General features: G+C 33.3%; 1 protein-coding gene across 1 annotated transcript; it reads right to left on the bottom strand.

Annotated features, from left to right (window-relative positions):
* Positions 1 to 5123: 5123 nt before the first annotated feature.
* LOC132755062 (sorting nexin-20-like) lies at positions 5124 to 14947 on the bottom strand. The gene is made up of 3 exons (XM_060745850.1): positions 14593 to 14947; positions 10658 to 10794; positions 5124 to 5825 (listed from the first exon to the last, which is right to left on the bottom strand). Exons 1-3 carry the CDS (start codon positions 14786 to 14788, stop codon positions 5163 to 5165), a joined length of 996 nt encoding a protein of 331 aa, XP_060601833.1. The 5' UTR covers positions 14789 to 14947; the 3' UTR covers positions 5124 to 5162.
* Positions 14948 to 27548: the final 12601 nt, after the last annotated feature.

Raw genomic sequence — 27548 nt, 5'->3', positions numbered from 1 at the left:
TAAAGTTTTCTGGGTGGGGTTGGGGCTTATCCCTTTTCAGGGCTTACCCCTTTGTGACGGTTGTACCACCAAGATCTGTTTTACGGAAAACTTTATATTGAGGCACAACATCAAAAAATGGACAGAACAAGAAAATCAAGATCTTTGCTTTTTGATAGAATATGTAAAATGACTGAGACACCAGATTGTTTATTGAAAATACATTCCGAATTTGTGCTGAAACATGACATAAAAAATGCAAACACCAAACTAATGTAATTACCTGTTGCACCAGGACACGTGCACACATGCAAAGCATGACAAAATAAAAGAATAAAATGACGTATTTACTATGGACACCAGATCTTTCAAATTTATTTGAATACCCTCGTTGACACTCAAAGACATTACTGAAGCTTCGTATTTAATTTGATAAAAAAAGTTTAGATGTAAAATGACATTAGATTCGATTAATAAAAGGAAACGTTTTTATCAAGAAACACACTGTTTCCAGTGAAATGGGTGTATTTTTGTACAAAAAATATGTTAATTCATCAGAAAAGAGAACCGCCTATACATGTATTTAATTTTGTAAAATTTAACGGTAGCACTGGAAGTTGCACGCCCGATTTGAAGCGAAACACTAATGTTGCTTGACAGGTGGGATAAGTCCTTATCAATAAGGTGTCTGCCTCTCAGACCTGGTGCTCACGAGTTCGAGCCCAACTCCTGTCATGACCATGTTTTTGTTTTTTTTTTCTTTTCATAACACACGATTATTGGTTTCTTGAAGGAATTGGACTAAAATTTATTAATTTTATTATATGCTTTTCGATGGTTTATAGAAATATATCAGTGAATTAAAACTGGTAATTTCACTGTTTGAAACAGTGAAATTATCAATTTGATAATTTCACTGTTTTGAATTTAAGCCCCTTACGTTGTTTCAGGTAAATACCAGCGTACACAGAACTGGAAACCAACTTAATAAAGTGACGTCGTAAATGACGTCACGTTGTATAATTATTTGGCGCGCTATGCATTCAGTACTAGGTAAAAATGTCCTTTTTAACGTTTATTTGCATATAATAAAAAGAAAATTTGTTTAGTTTAGTGTAAGATCGAAATATATTTCACCTCGTGAACACCAAAAGTTGACATTTCACTCGTGGCTGCGCCACTCGTGAAATATACCCTTTGGTGCTCACTCGGTGAAATATATTCCGATCTTACACTGAACTTAACAAATATCCTCTATTTAATTGCAAGTACCTGATTCACTTATCACTATCAAAATAATTTTAAAAATTCATCTGTAAAATTTATTCTGAAACTCATTTTTTTGATAGCCCACATACTTTTATTCTAAACAACCCCTTTTTATCAAAAAATGAAAAGTTGCATGTATTACTATGTGCATAAGAAAGCAAAGTAGATAAGAATAATTAAACACATTTAAAAAGGTAGGCATGTGAAATGGAATCATAAAAGAAAAACACAAGGTTAAGAATGCATCACTTTTATTTGTATTGTTAAAATGAAATCAACAGTAAAATATTGGAATAGTTAAACAAAAGTAATACACTGTACCCAAGAATATAAATTGATAAATAATAAAAACAATAATAAAAGAAGGCAACAAAAATTTCCAAATACATTTTGTATGTTCAATTCGGCTTGATTACAAAACCTTTAGATAGCAGATAAGATTTAGTCATTGTTTAACATACTAAAAACATACAAGCACACAAACTTCAAAAAATTAATCATTACATTCATATTTTTTTCAATTATAATATTTGATAGTTTATCTGGTTTTTTTTTACATAAAACTTAATTGATCAATTATTTATTCCATTCAGTACATAAAACTGAAACTGTTTCATTATATGAAACATCTATTTTATATAAAGGTAAACATGAAATTGCTGTGTATAATATATAACACAATATAAATAACAGAAATATGATCTAAGTGGCAAGTAGTATAATTATGAAACTTTACTAGCATGTTTAATAATCTGTCAACTGAGGTTAAACTGGTTACTGACCTGATCACACAATAACATAAGTATTTCTTATTTATTTTCTAATTCAGTTGTGCTCTGTTGTGGAAGGCAAATACATGACATTGAATATGTACCTACCTATTGGTATAATTATGAACAATTCATTACATAAATAAAGAAAACAAGAAATCGGGATATCGAAAAGTTTGTCTCGAATTTGTTAAGAAGAAATGATAATGTGATTATTGTTCCTCTAAAAGTAGACAAGGGGAAACAAAAATACACATTATTAAAGTGTCGGGGAAAGCACCTTTTAAGGATATTGCACAAAATTAAATGTATATAATATCAAATAAGAGAAGAAAAATCCACTTTAACTCACAATTGTTTTTCAAAATTGCATCTAGCAAATAATTGCAGTGTTTTAATAAGAACAAGAATATTGATACATGTATTACCAATGGATGCTCCATGATGTCACCTTGACAAAATCAACCACATGACCTATATGACCTTACTATGAGGAAAAATCTATTTTAAGCTTCAGTGACCTTCACTCAACCTACCAGTGATACCTGCAAGGTAGAGGTGCATGAAATGTTCCATTACACAACAAATATCTGTCAATAAAGGAAGCTACATAAATTATGTACTAGAAACGGTCATGAAGGTCAGATGAAAGGTCAAGGTCAAACTGACAAAAACTGTTTGAGAAAATAATAATAACTTGACATTCCTAAAACGTATGTATATATAAACACTCAAAATATCACACATCAAAAACAATTACAATAATGATTAAAAAACAACAAGAATAACAACAGCTCTAGAAATAATTATGCAATAATATTGATTAATTTCATACAGTGTTTCATACAATATTAAATGTTAGGCCATCCATATTATATATTGATACACGGGGTTGATTAATTAATCAATTTATCCTAGGCCAAACACATACAAATACTGGTTTTGAGCTTTATAATAAAAATATTCTATAATGGATAATAACCCTTACCCCGCTTAATGTAATTTTTGATTAAGTGTTACTTCCCAGCAACACAGAAGTGGTCATATGGCTGCTTTCCAGCTTTACTGGCAGAAGAAAACATTATGCGCCCCTCAGTGCATTATCTTAAACATGAGAAGGAACCTGATTAGAGCCATCCATGCTGGATAGCTTCATTAAAGAATCGAAAGTCCCTGGTGGGATTTGAACCTACAGCAGGGAGTGGGTTGGAGGCAGTGGTTTATAGTCAACATCCTTAACCACTTGGCCATGGATACTCCTGCCACCAAAGATTTTTAGGAAAATTTCAACATATTTACAGATTAAATAGTGAATGGTACAGACCATGATCAGATGGCCAAGATGAGTAAACTGATCATGGTCTGCACTTATTGTATCTGTAAATTCTGTAGCCTCCAGCAAATAAGCTACATTGTGTATCCTTTTTTAGAAAAGATTTACCATTGGTTCAATTGATAATAATATACCCTGTGAGATAGATGTATCAAGTATTACACAACTATAAAATATAAACTAAGTTTACAACAACTACAAATTATCATAAACCCTAATAATTGCCTAATTAACATGAATTAAAGATACAGTACTGGCTACATTGTAGAAACAATAAATATCTCTAGGAACAAGTCTGATTAATGTATAAATAAATGTAGCAATCAATTACCTGTGCATGTATCAGATCAATATTTTAAAACAGTGACAACAATGATTATATCTAGGATATATATCTAGGACAAATCTGGCTTAATTATAGATATTTCTCTAGAACAGATTTGGCTAAATTATGAAAACAATAGGTATATCTCTAGAACAAATCTGGCTAAAATATGAAAACAATAGATATATCTCTAGAGCAGATCTGGCTAAATTAAGGAATCAATAGATATACATGTATCTTTAGAACATATCTGGCTGAACTATGAAAACAATAGATATATCTCTGGAGCAGATCTGGCTAAATTATGAAACAAACAAAACATATATCTAGAACAGATCTGGCTAAATTTAGGAATTAATAGATATACATGTATCTCTTGAACAGATCTGGCAAAATTATGAAAACAATTGAAATATCTCTTGAACAGATCTGGCAAAATTACAAAAACAAAGATATATCTCTAGAACTGATCTGGCTAAATTATGTAAACAAAAGATATATCTCTAGAGAAGATCTGGCTAAATTAAGGAATCAATAGATATACATGTATATTTAGAACATATCTGGCTTAACTACGAAAACAATAGACATATCTCTGGAGCAGATCTGGCTAAATTATGAAACAAACAAAAAATATCTCTAGAACAGATCTGGCTTAATTTAGGAATCAATAGATATACATGTATCTCTTGAACAGATCTGGCAAAATTATGAAAACAAAAGATATATCTCTAGAACAAATCTGGCTAAATTATGAAAACAATAGATACATGTACATCTCTAGAACAGATCTGGCTTTATTATGAAAACAATAGATACATCTCTAAGCAGATCTGGCTAAATTTAGGAATCAATAGATATGCACATATTTCTAGTACAGATCTGGCTAAATCTTGAAAACAAAAGATATACATGTATCTCTTCAACTTATCTTGCTAAATTACAAAACATTATAAATTATTATTTTTAGAATAGATCTGGCCAAATTATGAAAACAACAGATACATGTATATTAATGATAATGAATATATCTAGAACAGATCTACATTGTAGCTAAATTTTGAAAACAACAAATATCTCTTAAACATAAATGTATCTGGCTTAATAATGAAAACAACAGATATGTCTCTGAAACAAATCTGGCTAAATTATGGAAATAATAGACAAATATCGATAACAGACCTGGGCTAGTTTCATGGATTAATTTGGATAAAGCTAGAGATGGTAAGAATGGAAAGACAGATGAAGTAATGATGAATTTGATATGTTGTAGGCTCTTTTTCACAGCATTAAAAAAGCTTATACTGTAAATTTAAAGCTCATATCAACAAAGAAACTGTCAGCTAATTGCCCAATAGAATACATGTAGATATAAAAAAGTGTAAAAAGTAGCAACCATTAAAAATTACCAGTTTTATATAAAAGTGTAAAAACTGAGACAAAAATGGCAATACAATAGATATCTATAAATACATGACAATCTTTCTCATAAAATAACCGAGCTGTGAACCACAGACAATAATGAAGGAAGATCCTTAGAGTCTCTTTTTCTCTGATTTAATATTTCTTCTAACTTGGCTTTATCTTCACCAGTTTTCCAGCATAAATGCACGCAGCTCTGCAGCAAGGGGAGGTAATACTTGTTCTCTTCATGATTTGCGTAGCACTTCAACGCTTGTCTCCCATACTTCAATCCCATCATATCATCCTCGACTGTTTGACAGCATGAAACTAACGCGCACAACGTCTCGCCAATCTTCAGGTTGAGAAACCCTAAAATCTTCTCTTGAATAAGTAGCACCTTTTGGAAGCAAGTGATTGCTTTTTCGTATTCTACATCTAACATAGAGTTGTAAGCTTCTTTTAGATCGGCCAGACAAAAAAAGTCTAAAAATACTTGTGAAAATCGAATCTCGTCAATGGTATATAAATGCGTAAGATACTGCTCAAAAGCGCGACTTCTTTTTGCTATAGTTTTTGGCGTGAAGTTACCAAACAATCTTTTCTTTGGGAATGATATAACGTCCATTTGTTCGTTGAAATGTTTATGAAGATTTTGATGAAGCAGTTGAAAGTCTGAGTAACGTCTCTCAACAACAACAGGGTTTGGATCCACTATCGAGGATTTAGTGAGCAAAATCCTGTATATCTATAAAAAACATAGCAGAAAAAGAATTCAAAACATGTATTTTTGCGTGATTAATTTTTTAAATAAATTTGATTTCTTTACTAATATCAATGGCAAAATTGTATTGAAACTTCCCGATCTATATGAAATAATCTATGTTTGGTTCTTTCATCTCTAAATCTATTTCTTTATGGCTGCATTAAAGCTGCATTGACTTCTTCTTGGTGATTTATGTCTTGCAATGTGGAAATTGCATTCTTAGTTACCTTAAAAATATTTTGCTTTTAAATACATTTTCAAAATTTTCCATAAAAATTAAGCATGAAAATGGATGCATGCTGCTTTAAATAACACCATGTTCTATATTTTCATCATGGGTGATTTAAACTAGAACTGCCACAGTCATGGCATGAATACCCCGGCATACCACTTTGTCAGACTCAACAGTGGTCATTTAGAGCTCAAAGACAACGCCCAGCCAAATCTGAGGGAAGTAAGCCAGTGCATTTATAAGATATGTATTCCACATGTTTTAGTGGCAAAGATCAAAGTGACCTTTACCTTTGACCGCAAAACTGAAACTGCCACTGAATGAATTCAATACTCCCCCCATTCATGCAGCTTTGCCTGGAGGTGTTTAATGATAAATATATGAGAACAAATTATATGTTCAAATGTGAAAATGTAAAACTCAATAACCTTTGGACAGGCATTCTTTAGCATTTGAGCAGAAAATCTTACTAGTATTGTAATAAAAGCCCCTGTGACCTTGACCTTTAACACAGTCACCTAAAATCAAAAGGTGTCATCTAATAACCAACCTAAATACTAAATATGAAGACTGTTGAGCAAAACATTCTTATGCAATTGAACAGAAAAGCTTTTTGAACTAAAGGCCCCTGTGACCTTGAACTTCGATCTGGTCACCTCAAAATCAATAGGGGTCATCTACTAATCATGACAAACTTCCATGCCAAATATGAAGACTGTGGGTCAAAGGATAATAAGGTTATTGGGTGGACAAGCTTTTATCATTAGTCAAGGACCCTGTGACCTTGATCTTGGACCTTAAATAAACAAGATATGTTTGTAAAACATGTATGCCTCCTATCGGCAGCCAATTTGTCAAGTGATCAGGTTATTATTCATTTCTTCTGACCCAGTGAACAAGCAATTAACAAGGGTTATCTAGTATCTACTGGTCATGACTAGTCACAAGGTAATAATTGTTGTGACCCCATAGGTAGTGTGCAGCAATTTAAGTTATTAAAAATCTTACCAAATAATATATACATAAATTTTATGAATCACATAGGCCTCATTAATGACAGCCAAGTTATTATATTACATAAGACCTTCAAATGTGTATACCAAAAGCACATAAAAATATCAACCAAGGCAACTTGAGTTGTTGAGTTATTGGTCAGAAACGGTCATTAAGTACAAGATCACTATGACATTGACCCTTTGAGCCTAAAATCAATAGGGGTCATCTACTGGTCATGACCAATCATCATACCAAGTTTGAAGTTCCTAGGCCTAAGGGTTCTTTAGTTATTGATCGGAAACCGTTTTTACCTACAAGGTCAATGTGACCTTGACCTTTGACCCCTTGACACCAAAATCAATAGGGGTCATCTGCTGGTCATGACCAATCATCATACCAAGTTTTAAGCACCGAGGCCTACGCCTTTTTTAGTAATTGATCGGAAACCCTTTTTACCTAAAAGGTCAATATGACCTTGACCTTTGACCCCAAAATAAAAAGGGGTCATCTGCCGGTCATAACTAATCATCATACCAAGTTTGAAGTACCTAGGCCTAAGTCTTTTTTAGTTATTGATCAGAAACCGTTTTTACCAAAAAGGTCAATGTGACCTTGACCTTTGACCCCAAAATCAATAGGGGTCATATGCTGATCATGACCAATCATCATACAAAGTTTGAAATTCCTAGGCCTAAGTGTTCATAAGTTATTGATCAGACACTGTTTTTACCTTCAAGGTCAATGTGACCTTGACCTTTGACCCCTTGACCCCAATATCAATAGGGGTCATCTGCTGGTCATGACCAATCATCTTACCAAGTTTGAAGTCTCTAAGCCTCAGGGTTCTTTAGTTATTGATCGGAAACCGTTTTTACGACCTTTGACCCCTTGACCCCAAAATCTATAGGGGTCATCTGCTGGTCATGACCAATCATCTTATTAAGCTTGAAGTCTCTAGGCCTAAGGGTTCTTTAATTATTGATCGGAGACCGTTTTTACCTACAAAGTCAATGTGACCTTTGACCCGTTGACCCCTAAATCAATAGGGGTGTCATCTAATGGTCATGATCAATCATCGTATCAAGTTTGAAGTTCCTAGGCCTCAGGGTTCTTTAGTTATTGATCGGAAACCGTTTTTACCGACAAGGTCAATGTGATCTTGACCTTTGACCCCTTGATCCAATTATCTATAGGGGTCATCTGCTGGTCATGACCAATCACCATATTAAGTTTGAAGATCCTAGGCCTAAGCATTCTTTAGTTACTGATCGGAAACCGTTTTAACATACAAGGTCAATGTGACTTCGACCTTTGACCCCTAAATCTATAGGGGTCATCTACTGGTCATGACCAATCATCATACCAAGTTTGAAGTTCCTAAGCATAAGCATTCTTAAGATATTGATCGGAAACCGTTTTTACATACAAGGTCAATGTGACCTTGACCTTTGACCCCTTGACCCCAAAATCAATAGGGGTCATCTACTGGTCATGACCAATCACCATACCAAGTTTGAAGTTCCTAGGCCTAAGTGTTCTTTAGTTATCACTCGGAAACTATTTGGTCTACGGACTGACGGACCGGACGGACCGACAAGTGCAAAGCAATATACCCCTCTTCTTCGAAGTGGGGACATAATAAGGGTCATCATCTTATCATGACTAGCCGCCATTCTAAATATGAAGAGTGGGTCAAAGGAATCTTAAGTTATTTGGGGGACAAGCTTTTTCAGTCAATGCCCCTGTGCCCTTTTTTTCCTGGTGACCTCAAAATCAATAATGTGTCATCTACTAGTCATGACTAACCTCCATGCCAGATAAGAGAGACTGTGGGGTCAAAGGAATTCTTAATTTATTGGGGGGGGGGGGGCAAATTTTTTTCATTAAAGGCCCGTGTGACCTTGGACCTTTGAGCAGGTGACAACAAAATCAGTAAGGGTCATCTCCTAATCATGACTAACCTGCATGCCAAATATGAAGACTGTGGGTCAAAGGAATCTTAAGTTATTGGGCAGACATTTGAAGTTTAGACCCCTGTGACCTTGACCTTTGACCTCAAAATCAATAGGGATCATCTACTACTCATGACTAATCTGCATGCCAAATATGAAGACTGTGCCTCAGGGTCAAAGGAATCTTAAATTATTTAGCGGACAAACATTTTGAAGTCAAGGCCCCTGTGACCTTGACCCTTGACCTGAAAATCAATAAGGGTCATAGAATAATCATGACTAACCTGAATGCCAAATATGAAGACTGTGGGTCAAAGGGATCTTAAGTTATTGGGGGGACAAGCAACAAGAGCTGTCACAGGAGACAGCGAAGCTCGACTAATAAAATACTGGACGCAGTAAGGAGGACAAAACTATGAAAGAAAAATCAATTATGTATAATTATGTATTAAGTTATAGTAAAAAAAATAACATTTGTTAACATAAATTCCAAGATCAAGGGGAATAATTCTAGAAATAGTCATGCTAGAGTTATGGACCTTTTCACACAACATTTGTGTAATGATAAGAAATATATATTTGAAGTTTGAAGTAGATACCTTAAAAAGTAAAGAAGTTATCATATTTCTTAAAGAAAATCCTAAGTTCAAAGAGAGATAAATCTGTAAACATTGCTTTTAGAGTTATGAACATTGTCACATAAAATGTAATTGATGATAAGGAATAAGTATTTGAAGTTTGAGGTAGATACCTTTAAAAATAAAAAAGTTATAATAAAAAATAACATTTTTCTAGTAAAAAAATCTAAGTTTATTGGGAGATAATTCTTGCAATATTGGTGCTAGAGTTATGAACCTTGTCACATAAGATGTGGATGATGATTACGTAAATATATTTGAAGTATGAAGTTGATCCCTTTAGAAATAAATAAGTAACAGTAAAAAATAATATTTTTTATGGAAAATTCTAAGTTCAAAGGGAGATAAATCTCAAAATATTGGAGCTAGAGTTATGAACCTTGTCACATAAGATGGGGATGATGATAACGTAAATATATTTGAAGTATGAGGTTGATCCCTTAAGAAATAAAGAAGAAACAGTAAAAAACAGCATTTTTTGAGGAAAATTCTAAGTTCAAGGGGAGATAAATCTGAAAATATTGGTGCTAGAGTTATGAACCTTGTCACATAAGATGGGGATGATGATAAGGTAAATATATTTGAAGTATGAGGTTGATCCCTTAAGAAATAAAGAAGAAACAGTTAGAAATAGTATTTTTTAAGGAAAATTCTAAGTTCAAGGGGAGATAAATCTGTAAATATTGGTGCTAGAGTTATGAACCTTGTCACATAAGATGTGGTTGATGATAAGGAACATATATTTGAAGTTTGAAGTTGATACCTTAAGAAATGACAAAGTTATAGTGAAAAATATTTTACTGCACCAAAACTTTAATCTAAAATCTGGACGCGGACGCCGACGCCGGGGCGAGTAGGACAGCTCTCCATATACTTCGTATAGTCGAGCTAAAAACCAATGGACAGCTGGACGGCCAGACAGACAAGCTGATTTCAGTATACCCCCTTACAACTTTGTTGTGCGGGGGTATAATTACTCAATGGATATAAAATTACCACAAAGTTAGAATGTCCATCTTTGATTGTGTCAGTGGAGATAATTTCAAAAACTGTCCGCCCACTCATGGGATTTTCACTGTCAAAATCTGGTACATGAATTTCTTTTGATTCCTCATTGTAAACACCACTACAATCTGAAACAAGTAGTCAATTAAAGTCAATTTGCAATTCGAAATATTAATTCAAGTTATTTAATTTAATTTTTTTTTAATTAATTCTTTCCTTCTTTTTTTTTCTCTTTACTTTCACTTTATTTTACTGATCAATCAAACTTTATTGGAAAAAAATACAAGAAAACTTCAAAATAAAGTGTATATTATAAAACTAATTATTTCTTCCTTGTGTCAATCAGTCATAACATTCATATATTTTCCTTAGTAAGGAAACAAATCTTAAGTTGTACAGTAGAAGTATATTGTCCCAGGATGAAAACTTGTGCCTTTGTTTACAATAACAAAGATTAATAACAATGTGATAAATAGGCAAGGCAGTATTCAGTCTCTTAAATAAAACACCACGCAAAACACCAAATTTGCATGTACCTAGATAGTGCAATACTGAATAGGCAAGATTTATCCTTAAAAAAAATATCCCAAGTACTGTTATTTAGACTTACCCTTTAATAGACTTTCCAAAGTACTCTTAAGACCAAAAAAATATCATCCCAGGACAATACCACCAATTATTGCTGTTAAAGTGTAATAAGTTACTTGTGCCTAAGCAATTATGTAGTGATTGAGTCCTTACCCTGACCAGTACATCATCTATTGCTCAGATTTGCAAGAAAATAGACATGTATAAAACTCTATAGTTTAGTAATTGCTAATTATGCTTGATAATTATTTGTGCAGTTAAATTTCTAACTGCAAAGTAGATTAATATAGATTTTTATTTTTACCGGGACATATCATCTCCGGGACAGATAGCTTATTTTGGGGACAACCCTGGACGTCCAGGACGTTATGGCATGTACGGCAATTTGCAGGATCTACGATCACAAATCTTTTATTGATCATTTAGTTTTTATCTAAAAGGGTATTTCACCTGGTGAAAAACTTAACTTGACTGTGCAATTCAGTACTGGGAATAATCAACTAGGATATTGAAGAAGTGGAAAACAATGTCCATTTGATCTTTTGTCAGGGCAGCAGCTTCTTACGTCACACTTAAGATGTTTGTATTGATTAAAGATATGCACAATTTTTTAGCTTCAACCAACAGAAGACCAATCTAGACTCTAGTAAACATTCAGATAAATATTTTTACTGGAAATGAATGGAATATTGAAACAGCAATTTCTAAAGAAAGGTACTGTTTGGAGCTTGTGAATTACCTTACTGGCACCATTGATAAGTGTGACAACTTTTTTGTTCTCTTTATTTTGAGGAGAATCCTTAATGGCTATAATGGTTTAAAAAACAGGGGGCTGGAAAACTAGGATGAGACATGTTCAATGCAAGCTATGGTTGCACTGAACTGCTCTGGGGTAGGGAGCAGGGCAATGGCAAGGGGTAGGTGGTTTCAGTGGTATACCATCCAGAGCTACAGATAAGCTTTTGAGTTAATTGGATATTTACCCCTGGACTTGACACACAATTGGGTAACACAGAAACAAAATTGGGTATCATTGAAAAGATTATTTATTTGTGTAGATTAACCTTAATTAGAAATTGATGTAGGATTTTTTTAAGCTAAAAAGAATTTCTCACAACATCCTTTAAGTAAATTAACTAAATAAAAAGTGTTTTGCAAGACTGCACTGGAATATTAGATTTTTTTCACCACTTCCTCGAAATTGACCTCAGTCTGGGCTACAATGTAATTATCTCTTCAAAAAATAAGCTTTTTCGTTAAAAAATATCGATATTTATATAATCAGTCTACTCAGTAAACAAATGGATAATGAAAGTACAGAAAGGGAAACAGGCTATGTTGTCAGATTTGTTTGGCTGTTTTCGCCAGGTGAATTAGGGTCCGAGTTATTGGAAATACGCTACAGAATCCAAACAAATTGGGTACTGAGCCTTTGATTTGCTTTTTTATTACTCAAAGATTTTATATAATTGGGTAAATTGGTCAAAATAATTGGGTTATTACGCAGATACCCTGCTTATCTGTAGCTCTGGACCATCCTAGGAAAGAAAGAGAATTTGTAATAGTCTGAAGTTGCTGTGAATAACCTATAACATAAGGGATGACCATGATGTGATGTTTGAGAGTGGGGCGTCACATATTCTTCTATGGGGATAGCAACAAGATCATGGTGAATCATATAGAAAAGGGAATAACCTAGCATCTTTACGTCTAAGTACCACTTTTTGCAGCTTAAGGGTGTGAAGCATGTCCATAATGCTAGAGGTTTGATCTATTTGTAACTTGGTGTGGAACCATATTCAAGCTATGGTCTGACTAACATCTGGTAAACAATGGTCTTGATGGACTGTGATTTAACATTTATGGTTCTACATCGGAATACTAAGGTTTGGTTTGCTTTTTTGGATGTCCTGTTAATGTGGGCATCCCATGTAAGGCTTTCTGATATATCCAAGCCAATTGGTCGGGGACTTCCAAAACTGGACAACCACCAAACCTTGACGACCCCAAAAATGCATGTTTAGTGTTTTTCTTTGTCCAGTGGTTGTTGTTCTATCAGTCACTTTGTTTTCAACACTAAATGCAAGTTTCTTCAATAAATAAGTAATTAAATTTATTTTATCTTAGGTATTAATATGATCTTAAAATGCTCTTATACTAGCTACAATCATTTGCAAAGTAAAATATATATTGTCCAAAACTTCAGCATTTTCTGTTGAAATGCTTCTGAAATACTGTATATCATTTAAAAAAAATAACATAAAAACACCCAAGCTTTTATTTGGATTAAATCAACGTCATGTACATATTTGCCCGGACACATGGTACTGTAGTGTGGACAATTTAGGTAGTTTTGATACCATCCTTGACAGGCCTCAAATAAAAGTGCCCACATATAAATAAACTAGTTTTTCAGAAAGAGAAGAACCTAGCTGTAATATGTCAAATTTTTAGATCTCTAGCTTTAAAATTATGAAATTTGTATGGATAAATATTCAAAAAGTGTCTGGTTGATGGTCCCAGACCAGTAGGTATTTAGGGTATATAGCCGAGGTAACCAATTCTAATTTTTATTGTTTGTTTGTTTGTTTTGGGTTTTACCTCACATCGACACAGTATAGGTGATATCGAGACGTTCCAGCTTTACTGGTGGAGGAAGACTTTCTGTGCATTATTTCAGGCACAAACAGGCACCTGAGTAGAACAACCAACGTTCCTTAAGCTAGCTGGATAGCTTCCTGACATGAAAGAATCCAAAGTCCCTGTCAGGATTCAAACCCACAGTGGTGAGTGGCAAGTGGTTTGAAGTCAAAGACCTTAACCACTCGGCCATGGACGCCCCTCTAATTTTTATACGGGGAAGTCAAAGACCGGGCCCGCGAAGCGGGTCCGGGCTTTGGCTTGCCCGGCTATAGACTACACGTGTATATTTAAAAGAAAATCACATAAAAAAACAATTAAAAAATATATAAAATTCTATACCTATCAAAGAAATTTTCAGTGTCAGTTCTAGTCGGGCGCCGCCATTTACAATGTAACTCAATGATAAATGGCGGGGTATTCCGATAACGGAACAAATCTCCACTTTTAGGATAATGATAATCGCCGAGTGTTCCGAATGAAAACGGAAGCGGTACATGTAATACCGAATGACACCTTTAAAACGGAAAGAATGAAAGGAATTTTTAACGACTTCCCCGTCCATAGGCTTTGCCTAATTTCATATTATAATATGATAATCTAAACATTATTGATGCATGAAGCTTATAAGGGTATATATTAACTTATAATCGAATCTTTTGAAAGCTACGTGCAAAAATTGATACAAATAATGATACTTTTCTCATGGACACTATTTGAAGATTCTGACAACTTGAGTCGTAATGAAATGTCCACCTCGAGCTCACTGGATGCTGAATTTGTGAATGCGTCGGTGTCATCTGCTAATTCTTGTTCCTGATCATCAACATGTCTGTCATTTAATACATTGTCGATTGCATTGTTCTTGCCAAGACGCTGTTTAAGTTTCTCCATCGTTTATCCTTGTATTTCCCTGTAAAATTCATTTATTCAAACATTTTCCGTGTTTACCATTTTTCCCGATTTTTTTGACAGCCGGAAATGTATAAGAGTAACTCCCCTTGCTTTCTCATTTCCTGTTCCGCATACAATAGGTTTCGTGGTACTAAATATAATCCTATGGAATGCCGGTAGGGACATGCCACTTTGCTTATTTGCCAACTACTTAATTGCTTATTTGCTAATTGCTGATTTGCCAATTTGCTTATTTGCTGATTTGCCAATTTGCTAATTGCTTATTTGCTTAAATATATATATTTTTATGCTAAAGTCTTTGTAGTCTTTATTTCAAGCTCATGAACCTATATCATGTTATTATGTTTATAAAGTTTTGTTAATTATAACTTGTGACAATTAGGATCAATCCATCATTACCTAGAATATAGGTAGAAAGACAGATGGATACATTTTAATCAATTTCGAAAAAAATAAATTCAGTTTCAGAAAGTAGTTGTTTTTTTAATTATCTTGAGTTTCAGTTTTAGCTCCACTATTCAGAGAATAGGGATGCTGTTCTACCCACCAATGCATTGGTTTTCTTGGTAACTTGTTTTTCTGTCATATCTCTGTTACTTTTGCTGATTCATGCATCTTACTGCAACTTTGCATAAACTTTGCGTCACAAGCATGCATACAAAGTACATGTACATGAAGAAGCTGTGCCCGTTATATACTGAATGTTAAGGTCACCAATGTATTGTACTGAGAAGCCTTTGTTTTTCTGTCATATCTCTGTTACTTTTGCTTATATCTAACTGTAACTTCAAATAAGCATTAAATAGGCAGCATGCATACACAATATTCAAAGAGGCTTTGTCCATTATACCCTAGGTCATGATCATGGCCATGGTCACATGATAGCATGTAAAATGTACAATATGAAAAAATGGAAAAGTGTGACCAAATTTCAAAAACATTAAACCAAAGCAAAATGTTGATGCACAAACAGACATAAGTGATCTCAAAATCTTACAAAGCCAAAAACGCAGCCTATTGCTTAAGTGCAAAGACAAACACCCGTGTTAAGCATGTACCAAATGTATCATTTGTGATACTATGTGTTCGTACCACTAAAATGAGGCCCTCTGCGACAAATCTGCTGAGAATAACGACATTTTATATGCCATAAAATAAGAAATAGTTTTGTTTTCAAGTTCTTTTATTTTCAATCTTTACCCAATAATGTTCACTTATATATGACTAATCAAGTGTTTATTATGCCATCAATCTCTGACTTAAGCTGCACAAACAGATCTATAGCTGCAACACGTTATAAGGCAGGCTCAAGCACAGATGCTGGCGGGTTACATCCTGCCCCTAACGTGATACGCGTCTGTAAACACTATATCAAAATTATTTTAATATTTATTAAATACGAATTGGACATTTGTTACAACGATAAAACCATTATTGAGACTTAATTGGTGGTATATGGTATTTTTTCATACCGGTATATGTAAAAATTGCTTGAAACCAGTTTTAACGATGTCCAATTCGTGTTTAAATATTAAAATATTTTAAAATGAGTGTTTACAGGGGCATGTTTCACTTTGGGGTACGGGATCAGACCCAAAACGTCTGTGTTCTCAAGGACATGTCAGCCATCAGCTGTAGACATAAATCTGCGTAGGCATCACTGCAACTAAATTCATAGATCAACAGTAGTCTTGAAAAAACACTGAATTTACAAGAATACTGTTGGTAAAAGTTAACAGATCTGACTCAACTTGTTGTCTGTAGTCAGATTTTCCATATCTTTCCGGCACAGTGTAAAGTATTTCTATTGCAAAAAAGCAAATTAGCAATTGGCAAATAAGCAAATACGTAATCCAGCGGTTAACAAATAAGCAAATTAGCTATTCAGCAATTCGTCGCCTTATTCTAAAATTGTCCTAACTCCATTTTTACCAAAAATGAGATAACTGCACATTTATTTTAGTATTAGTTTTTTCTATCTCCAAAACAAAACTTGTGAAGATTTACGTCATACTTTTGTAGATATAGCGTCTGTATTTTGTTCTATGTCCAATGGAAAGCTTTGCTGTTAGCCTTTTTTCGTCGTATCTCCAACACATGTAACACTTTTAGGCTAATCTTTCGTGCCAGCCAATCAAGTTGAAAAATATATGTCATGTGACCTGAAGGGGCCTGACAATATAATTGTTCTAACTCCAGTGATAACAACAACAATCGTATCTAAATCAGCCAGTTAACTAGGAAAGTAACAGTTAAAAATGATTTCTGAAGCATGTAAGTAATATATTTTAGCTTTTATACGTTTTATAAGTGAATTTATATTTTGTATTAGTATTTGTTTCATAGTATTATCATTATTTTATATATATTTCTCAAAGTTTCACAATCACATAGTTTCGGATAACTATATTCGGATATTCGTATGAACTATTTGGAACTATTTGGAGTATCGAACATTGTTGTTGTTTAACTGTTAATGATAATATTTTGTCCATTTCAGGTCAGACTTACTTACATTATCAGACGTTGTCCTTACAGAAATGTTGTCTCTTAGAACTTTTGACTGCAGTTAGCAGAACTTCCACAAAACTATGGAATTTTATATCAACAACATCAAATCTGTGGGGAAGTTTTGACTTGCCATCAGTTTCAGATAAATCATTGTTTAAAGTCTTAAAATATTCACAAAATAAATAGATATTTAACATTCCAATGGGATCGGAATACCACTGTCTTGTCAAAACATAGATTTTAAGTTTGCATACGAGTTTCAGTGTTCTCCGGGTCATCAATGATTATATTTATTAGATAATAGCAGAATTCTTAAAGCACAATACGGCATGATCTAAAATATTGCCGGCTCGGTTTGATTTAGCCTGTTCATGAAATGTCCAGTATCTACGTTGTGCGACAAAAACCAATATGGGAGATCGCAAAATTCACTGGATGTAAAATCTTGAAAACGACGATTTGGCAATCTTGAAAGATTGTTAAGAACTTGAGCAGATATTTTTTCATACGTTGATATTAAATCACAAACAATACTTGAGACTTTGAATGCATGTGGTATTGACTTTAATTGTGTGAATTAAAAAGAATTATTGGTAACATTTTAGCATTGATAGAAACGATGGCAAATGTAAACTATGTATATATAACTCTATTGAATCAGAATACCACTTCCTTTTATGTTGTCCAATTTATACTGTTATAAGAACCAAATATTTAGGAAACATTTCATGGCCTACTATACAAAATTTTTCGACTATATTGTCCACTAATAACAAAAAGCTTATTCTTAAATGTGCTCACTATGTTCATAATGCATTTAAGTTGAGGCAACAGTCTCTTGAAGATGTAACTGCTTCTTAATTAGTTTCATTCTTTTTCTCTTTTTGTTATATATTGTATGATGTAATGTTTGTAACTATTTAACTTTTGGCCATATTTTTCATGATACTCTGTTAATGGCCAAAGGTAATGTTTATTTGCCGATTTGCCAATAAAATGAAATGAAATGAAATGGTAATATAATTTATATCTGTATCATTTAATCACAATATTAGATATGGTTACAATCATTTCATTTTTCATAATCATGGTTCAAAATATGTCAGTTTGTTTTAGCAAGTTCATTGATTAAAATTTTTGTAAAATGTTTGTTTTTCTTTTTTATGGCACAATTTTATATTGTTATTATCGAGAAAGGCCCACGTTGGAGATCACGTGAATGAATTTACAATTTGACATAGTAATTTACGAAGATAAAGTGATTCAGTTTCAGCGGTTCAACCACTCTGGCTGAAAATGTTCTTTAGAATGTAAAAATCTACTAATATTCTATAGTAAAATTATTACTCTTAAAAAATGCTAACTCAAAAAGTATTTACAATTTTAGCCTTACTTTGTCATATCTCCGCAAACTCATTTTTAGAGTAATTTTTTAATCTAAAAATAAACATTTTTGGTCTATCTCCAAATTTTTTTTTAAATTTTTACAATTACTGCAACTTATAAAGGTATATAACAAAGTGCTTTCATCACATGTTGACATCTATAATACCAATCCAGAAGTCCACACTGTTAGGAGTTATTAAATAAAAGTTACAACGTCTTGAACCTTTAACCCCTTTTTCCCAAAAAAGAGGAAATTGTAGATACACCATTTTTAGAATAGGGCGACGAATTGGCAAATAAGCAAATTTGTCGTTAAGACTATCAGCCATTGGCAAATAAGCAAATCGGCAATTAGCAAATAAGCAATTCAGCAATTGACAAATTAGCAAATTGGCATGTCCCTACCGGCATTCCATAATAATCCTGCATAAATAGAACATGAAGTATCTTTTAAAAAGATACTCGGCCGAAATAAAACTGGATAACGTGCAAAATTATGTTATTCCTAAGTCTTAATTACCAAAATATGCTTGCATAACAATGCCATAATAATCATTTCTTGTAGCTAAGAAAATATCCGTTTTGTAAACAATGAAATGAAATTATAGCATATTGACCCTTATCATGCCGAGTAAACTACCACTGCTTACTACTTGCAGTGCCGAATTAATTTATGTAGTTAAGGTTAATCGGGGTAAGGTGATTTTAACCTCTGTTATACCTTATTATTATTATTTGATATTTAAACCTATTATATAAAAAAAATTTATTTCATTGAATTTAAATTTTTAAATTGATTACAAATATCATTAGAAATGTAAAAATGTACTAAAATTATTAAGCTAATTATGTAATAAATCCTTAATGTATTCCTGCTCATTTTCTGACTGATGAAAATAATTATCAGTGTCACTAGAACTTGAACTAGAATTATACATTTTTTCATCATCAAACAATTGTTCTAAGACATCTTGCACACATATAATCATCTATTTACCCTTCTGCCATTTTTCTGAACTTTTTACAAATGAATAAAACTGAAAACATTTGCACCTGATCCTGGATTATTTATGTTTAACTTGACCCCAGATTATAGAAACAATTAAGATAATTTCTCCTGCTTTCACTGGTAATTATTTCTTATCAGTATGACAGTGCTGATAAGTGTATTCCCCGTTGTGTATTGGATTACTAACAAATCCGTGATATTTCGGTGTTGGCTGCTGTGGTAAGGACCTGAAATCCGAGATATCTCGGTGTTGGCATGATAAGGGTTGATATTGATGATTTTTCAAAGAATGACATCTTTAATTTTAGGTGTCCCTTTTACTTGTTTTAAGTTTGCCTTTGTAAATTTTTGAATATATCCTCATTCATGTACATTTTACTTTATAACTACCCTTTTCATTTTATTTAATAGTGGCAAAAACTATCCTCTTAATTTTATGTTTGAATGGTTAGAACTATCCTTAACATTTTATTTTAGATCGATTAATGGCAAATATTTTTATATTCAGTCCTTCCCTGTTGATATTACAGGAAGTCAAATTAATTTAACAATTTCTGTTGAATGACAAATTGCACTATAAACTTTTGTTTGAAGTTAAGACACGTTGTTTTCAAAAAATGTCATCACGAACATTTTAACAATATATCTGTATGGCTTTAAAGTAAAGATTTTTTTGTTAAACGAAGATTATAATTAAGGGAAATAACGATAATACATTTATTAATTCAAAAATCCAGAATTAAATCAAGAAGAAAAAAAAACACGCACACGCGAGCACACACACATATACACACATACGCACACTCGCGCGCGCGCGCGCGCACACGCACACACACACACAATGTTCAGCACGAACTAATTTTTTTGACATTACCATACGAGTGTTGTTAAGTTAAGTGAACTATTCAAGTTCTTCAGCAGCAAGATGGAACAGTGTAAGAACTAAGGCCACCAGAGAAGTTCCTGAACTACGTGTATCAGAAAGAAACATTTGCAAATTCTTATACTTTCTTTAGAAGAACGATTACACATAAAGATTTCAAACATAAATACTAGTATTCAATAAAAGAATTACACAACAATTTACATAGGCAAATTTTAAAATTAAATAAAACTTTTATTCTATTTCTATCAATAGCATTATCTCTCAATAAGAACACGTAACGCATATTTGTATCGTAGATTTATACAAAGTCAACAATTAGATGATATCATTTTCAAACTCGATAAAAAGACCACTCTTCCAAACACGATCTATGAATTCCAGGCGCACCCGTAAGCTCTCGCATAGTTCCAATAATAACTTGTTCGATTGTACCAGGCTTGGTTCCATTTTGCTGCACCATATGGTCCGCCGGCATGTAGTCTCACGTAGCTCTCACAATCTTGACCCCAGCTCCGTTCTTGTTTCTGTACCGTAACATGTAAGACTGGATACACCTTTCAGCACAGGCTTTATCCCTGGAACATTTCATCCAGCATTCTTTTTTCTGAGAGGCCTCTACAGCCACTTTCGTAAATACAGAAATACCAGGGTTACTTAAAAACGCGTTATGTCGCGAAGGACTTGCAACATGTCCGAAACTTCTTACTACAAAGCCGCCGTTCCTTATGGCATTTAATTTTGTAGTTGGTTACTTAAAATTTATTAATATCGCACTAAAATACAATTTTGTATACACGTAAGTCAATGTATCTTATAACAATATGAATACGATTTAAATTGGAAGTGTAAATTTTGTAAGATTCCTTCAATGATAATTTTTGAACACTTTCATACAATTTGTTTGTTTTTATGGGTGGGTGGCTGGGCGTTGTATTGGAGGACTGGGACAATTTCGCAGACAATGAATGTGATATACACGCCTTTTCAAGCAGGGTATTTGATTTCTTCGCACATTAGGTTTAGATATTAACACACTTGAATAATAAATTCAAATGTCATATAAGATTTTACGGATTCCTTTGTTGTTAGTTTTGTTTGCTGCCAGGTTTAAACACCCTAGCTTTAATTCATTATACAGACGTTCCGCTAATCATCACGGCAGCAACTTTACAAGCATTCTTGTATTAAACCTAATCGCCAAAAGAAATAATTTCTCAATAATTAGGCAACAGATATGCAATCAGTGCTTTACAACATGGTGTTACAACTGTAAAACAGCGGGGGCCATGCGCGAAAAAACATAAAAAAAAATAATACATTAATTTTTAAAAGTCTATCATTTCTTATAAAAAGACGCAAACCTAGGTACTGGTTTGTAGCAATCAATATAGGTACCATAATGGATTTGGTAATATCCGCACGGCAATGTCCCTGCGCGGATCATGCGTACAGCCTTACGTCAGATACAGGAAGTTGTTGCAACCTTCCAACAGAAGATAAATAGTTTATATGAGCCAGCGTCCCCCCAAAACTCCTATCCATCCATACAAACCAACATAATGGGGCAAACAATTTGCGACATGCATGGATCCAGACCAGCCTGCGCAATCGCGCAGTACTGATCAGGGATCCATGCTGTTCGCTTACTAGACCCTATAACAAGTAAAGAAAACTGCTAGCGACACAGCACGGATCCTATGTCAGACTTGCGCGCATGCGCAGCTGTCTGGATCCAATGCTGGTCGCAAACCCACTATGTTGTGTTTTGTCGTGACACGCCTCATATAACGTACAGGTTTCTCAATCCGGTCACACATTTGTGTGTTATTTTCATCTAGTTTAATGCATCAGGAACAAAATTTAAAAGTATTTCAATATTATCTTAAGGTATGAAAAATACAAAATAATTGCTTTGATTAGTGTTTGGTTTTAAAAATGGAGATCACTGAGAAAGCAGCCAAAGGTGAAATTGGCAGCACTTCATTTCGATTCTTACGAAAGTACATCTCTCACAAGTTTCAAATGCCGCTTTTAGATAAGTTATTAAATCACAACACTATGTACACTGTATGAATTATAAATTAATGAATCCATAGGCTAGAAAAAATGTACAGTATGAGGAGCTATTTTGCAGCAAGCACCGACAAAGGCTGTTTAAATATAAGTACATCTACAGTAACAAGCAAACACCACCAGTTTAAAAATGTAAGATATCATTCGAAATTTGGCCTTTTGAATGCCATGTACATACAATAATATCAAGAAAAAAGGAAGAAAAGACAAAAAAGAGACCAATTTGTAATTTGATCTTTAACCAGGAATATCATCAAATAATCATACATCAATAACAATTGATTGTTAAAAACACTATAATGAGATATTTTGCTTTCAACAGCAACGGCTTCATCGCCATGGTCTTTTAAAAAAAAATTAAGTGCACCGAGTAAACTATCTAAAGTGAGCCATTACAATCGGGCGATAATCTACCGGCGCCACTAGACAATACAACTAGCAAAAGATTATTTTACTTTTTATTCTATAAATAATATATGATACATAGAAAGCTGTCCTTTTCTTGATTAGCTTACCTTACACATGCAATTTAGACACATCAGTAATACCGATTTTCTATGCCTATATTAAAAAAGAAAGGAAAAATGTGACTTAAAATATTCGTATATGCATTTCACTTTAAAGAATTTGAAAAGAATATCAAAGTTTTTTCTGCCAATTGCGATTGAACCCAAACAATGTTCTTTCTGATTATTAGATTGAAAGCTAGTGGCAATAGATAACATCTTATTGCACTAATTATAAGTAATCCCTTAACATTGTTTTATTTTCTTAAAAAAAATCAACCAAAATGATTATTTACAATGACCCTGACATGCAGTGTTTAATAAATGCACTGAAAACAAAACACCCAACTTTTATTTCTTCACGTTGTATTAAAGTTTTAATCTGAAACTAATCAATTAGAAATTGGAGAGTAAATGCCAAACGATTTTTTTTCCTGGGGCAATATGATTCGAATTAATTAAATACATTTTAAAATATAAGCTTGTATTGTCTAAAACTAAATTAAATTAAAAAGGGCGGAAAAAGAAAAAAGAAATAATAAATTTCAGTAATAACGACTTACTTCAATGCTTTTTTTATATTTTTTTTATTTGTTATTTATTAAGCCCACATTAAAGATTATCTGAAATAAACTGAAATTAAATGACATACCTCAATGTTCGCTCCTTCCCTCAGCAAGTCAATACAATGAAACAAAAACGTTTAGCAAAATTTATTTATTATATCGTCTTATGTCATCTATTAATTATATGGCGGATATTATTTTTCTATTTTGTTTATGATTATTAAAATATTCAATTTTTAGTTTTTTAAACAAGCTGAATTAACAAACAGTGTGTATTTACGCAAGTAATAACATGTACACGAGAATAACGAGATAAAAAGCTCACGTAAACAGCTTCCGCGTTTTTTTCTTTCTTGTAAAACGTATGTTCGTGGTTAAACATATGAAAAGTTTTAATGTTAAACTTGGAAAATTCAAATAATTTATTCATTTCAGGCAGCATAGAACCACGACGCTCAATATGCTTAGCTAATAGCTTTAGTATGTAATTCACTATTAATGCTTTTGCCGATTTGTCCAACAGAAGAAAGTGACATGTTGGTACCTATTTGTGTCCTATATCCCACATATTTATAATCTAAACATTTATGTAAGTTATCACAGATTGCAATGAACTAATTTTCAACCTTAACAATTACTAGTCTTGTTTTTTGCTACCATATATACTTACATTATATATGTTCTTGGTTAGAGCACTATTTCATACGGCGTTTCAATCAAAACCTGAATTAAATACAGTCGTTTGTACTCAAAATTTAAAAAGCAGGGATTGCTGTTCTTCCTTACTTTTTTTACTTGACCACAAAACGCTGAATCCACAGCTCGATTGTCGTTTAATATTGTCTTATACAAATATTGTAATTAAGATTACACCCGAGACCTTAAAATAAGGGCCTATCATTTTAGACAAGTAATGGGAGACCCTGATTCCAATGAAATGCTACATATTAACATATCTTTGAAACAGACTCATATGTTCTAAACAAGTAACGTGTGTTTGCGGAACTGCGCTTGCAATTATGCTAGCCAGGGCTTACTAGGCTTGCTCCTGTACGCTTGCTACAATCAATCTGTATTCTAAAACATCACAATGCCGTTAAAGTTCTTACAAAAGTAATTAAAAAAGAGGAGTAGTTGTCGTGGCACATAATTAATATTCTTATAGCTACTGACTCGAAATCATTAATAAAAATCAAACATACGTCATAAATTAAATATTCTTTTAACATAATCTACATGCGATATCTTAATCAGCGAATGACAGTCAAAAAGCTTAAGGTTCTGTGTTCAGAACCTTTTTGCCGAGATATTCCCGAGCATTGGTCGTGACAGGTTTGCGCACCGTAGCTTCTTATTCGGCGAGCAGTCGCCTGCTAATAATTGTCCCCAACTTTTAATCTTCATCGCCGTATCGCCTTGCGTGTCCTCTTCTTCATGTTGGGTGCCTTCTGCGGCCCCTGCTGGTGTGTGGATTGTATTCTCCACGTAGTCTTTGTAGTTTGTTTGTTTCATTCTTTAATCAGAAAACAAGTAACAAATTGGTGTAATTTATGCTAATGGCCATAATAAAATCATGTTGAGAGAATGACTTGGAAAGCGTGCCCAAAAGGCAGAAAAGACAAAGAATGGACAATTCCTTCTCAATTTTATGATTTATTTAAAATGAATCAAATTATTAATATCAAAAAAAAAAAATAAAAAATTAGTCATATCTAAATATTAGTTGTTTACATTATCATTCTTTGTGGTCAGCAAAACATTGCGATGATGTTCATCAAGCAAGGACATCATTATAAAGTCATTATCTGCTAATGAATTTAGTGATCAAAAAATGTCTTAAATAAATCATTTAATGTTTTCACGTGATGCACGTAATTTATGTTATACGCAACAATTTTTAATTAATTTACTGACATTTCTGAAAGGGGATTTTGAAATATCTTTGCGTGTAATATAACGCGGTATTTTTTTTATACATTGTATATTGTAATGTAATGAAATATTTAACAGGCCAAAAAAACTTACTGAACTTAATCACAATTTCACACTATTATCATTCATGAATTAATATATTGTTACATCAGTTCCTACTTATGAAGATACAGAATGACAGTCTTTCCTGAAAGAGCATTGGATCCAAGAGTCTCAGTGTTAGCTGTGGCTTATGTGATGGACTAATGTGAATTTGACAATTCCCGACTTTTCCAAAGGAAGCAAGGCTCTGTACCCAAACATGACATATAATCAGATCAATGAAAACAAACGCTTTCTTTAGCTTTCGACGTTCCTAGCGGGCCTTTTAAATTTAAAATTTACTGAATACGGGAGATTTGTTGCTATAACATCAGTTTGAAGGTCGCAAAATAATACTTTTTTCTGCAAAAAAAATCGATTATAAATATAAACAAGAATGTCGAACGACACATATGCCCCCCTTTCTAGCCATTGACTCACATAGTTGGTAATTTTGTTTCAGAAACTTGTCATAAATGGGTACAAGGAAGTGTTCAATTATGGAAAAAAGAAAAATAATAAAGACTTTGTGATAAATAGTTTTCAAGATAATGAGATATTTAAGGCCATTGTGACCTAGAACTTTTAACTAGTGATCCAAAATCAATAGGGGTCATCTAATAGGTATTACCAATCACTACTACAAATATGAAGACTTTGTGATAAATAGTTTTCAAGATCATAAGCGGAAACCAAACTGACATTCAAGACCCTGTGACCTACTCACTCCAAAATCAATAGGTTCACTTACTTGTGATAAAAAATCTTCAAGATTTTTTCGAAGGGGGGCATAAAAAGTTTTATAGTATATGTAACATACTTGTTCATTTTACATATTTTAAATGAATATGTTTGTAAAACATGTATGCCCCCTTTTGGCAGCTAATTAGTCATATGACTGTCTTTTGACCTGGTGACCAAAACATCAATAGGGATTATCTACTGGTCATGACTAGTCACTAGGTAATTGTAAATGTAAAGGTTGTGTCCACAAATTTTAGGACAAAGTTATTACAAATCTTACCAAATAGTGTATGCATAAATTTTATGAATCATGTAGGCCAATTTGACATTGACCTTTGACCAAAAACACAATAGGGGTCATCTACTGGTCATGAGCAATCATCATGCCAAGTTTGAATTTCTTAGGCCAAAGCGTTCTTCAGTTATTGATCGGTAACCATTTTTACTTACAAAGTCAATGTGACCTTGACCTTTGACCCCAAAAATCAATAGGGGTCATCTTCTGTTCATGACCAATCATCATACCAAGTTTGAAGTTCCTAGGCCTAAACGTTCTTTATTTATTGATTGGAAACAATTTTTACCTATTAGTTATTGATTGGAAACAATTTTTACCTAAATGTACAAGGTCAATGTGTCCTTGACCCTTTTACCCCAAAATCAATAGGGGTCATCTTCTGGTCATGACCAATCATCATACCAAGTTTGAAGTTCCTAGACCTATGGGTACTTTAGTTATTGACCGGAAACCTTTACCTACAAGGTCAATGTGACCTTGACCTTTGACCACTTGACCTTAAAATCATTAGTGGTCATCTTCTGGTCAAGACCAATCATCATACCAAGTTTGAAGTTCCAAAGCCTAAGCGTTCTTTAGTTATTGATCGGAAGCCATCTTTACCTACAAGGTCAATGTGACCTTGACCCCTTGAACCAAAAATCAAAAGTGGTCATCTACTGGTCATGACCAAGTCTGACCCAAAACCCAATTTGGGATATCTACTGGTCATGAGCAATCATCATGCCAAATTTGAAGTTTTCCTAC

Source organism: Ruditapes philippinarum, unplaced genomic scaffold, assembly GCF_026571515.1.
Source record: "Ruditapes philippinarum isolate M1 unplaced genomic scaffold, ASM2657151v2 ctg268_1_1_1_1, whole genome shotgun sequence".
In the NCBI taxonomy this organism is placed as follows: domain Eukaryota; kingdom Metazoa; phylum Mollusca; class Bivalvia; order Venerida; family Veneridae; genus Ruditapes; species Ruditapes philippinarum.
Note: the sequence above shows the minus strand (reverse complement) of the source record. Positions and strands in the feature narration are given on the sequence as shown.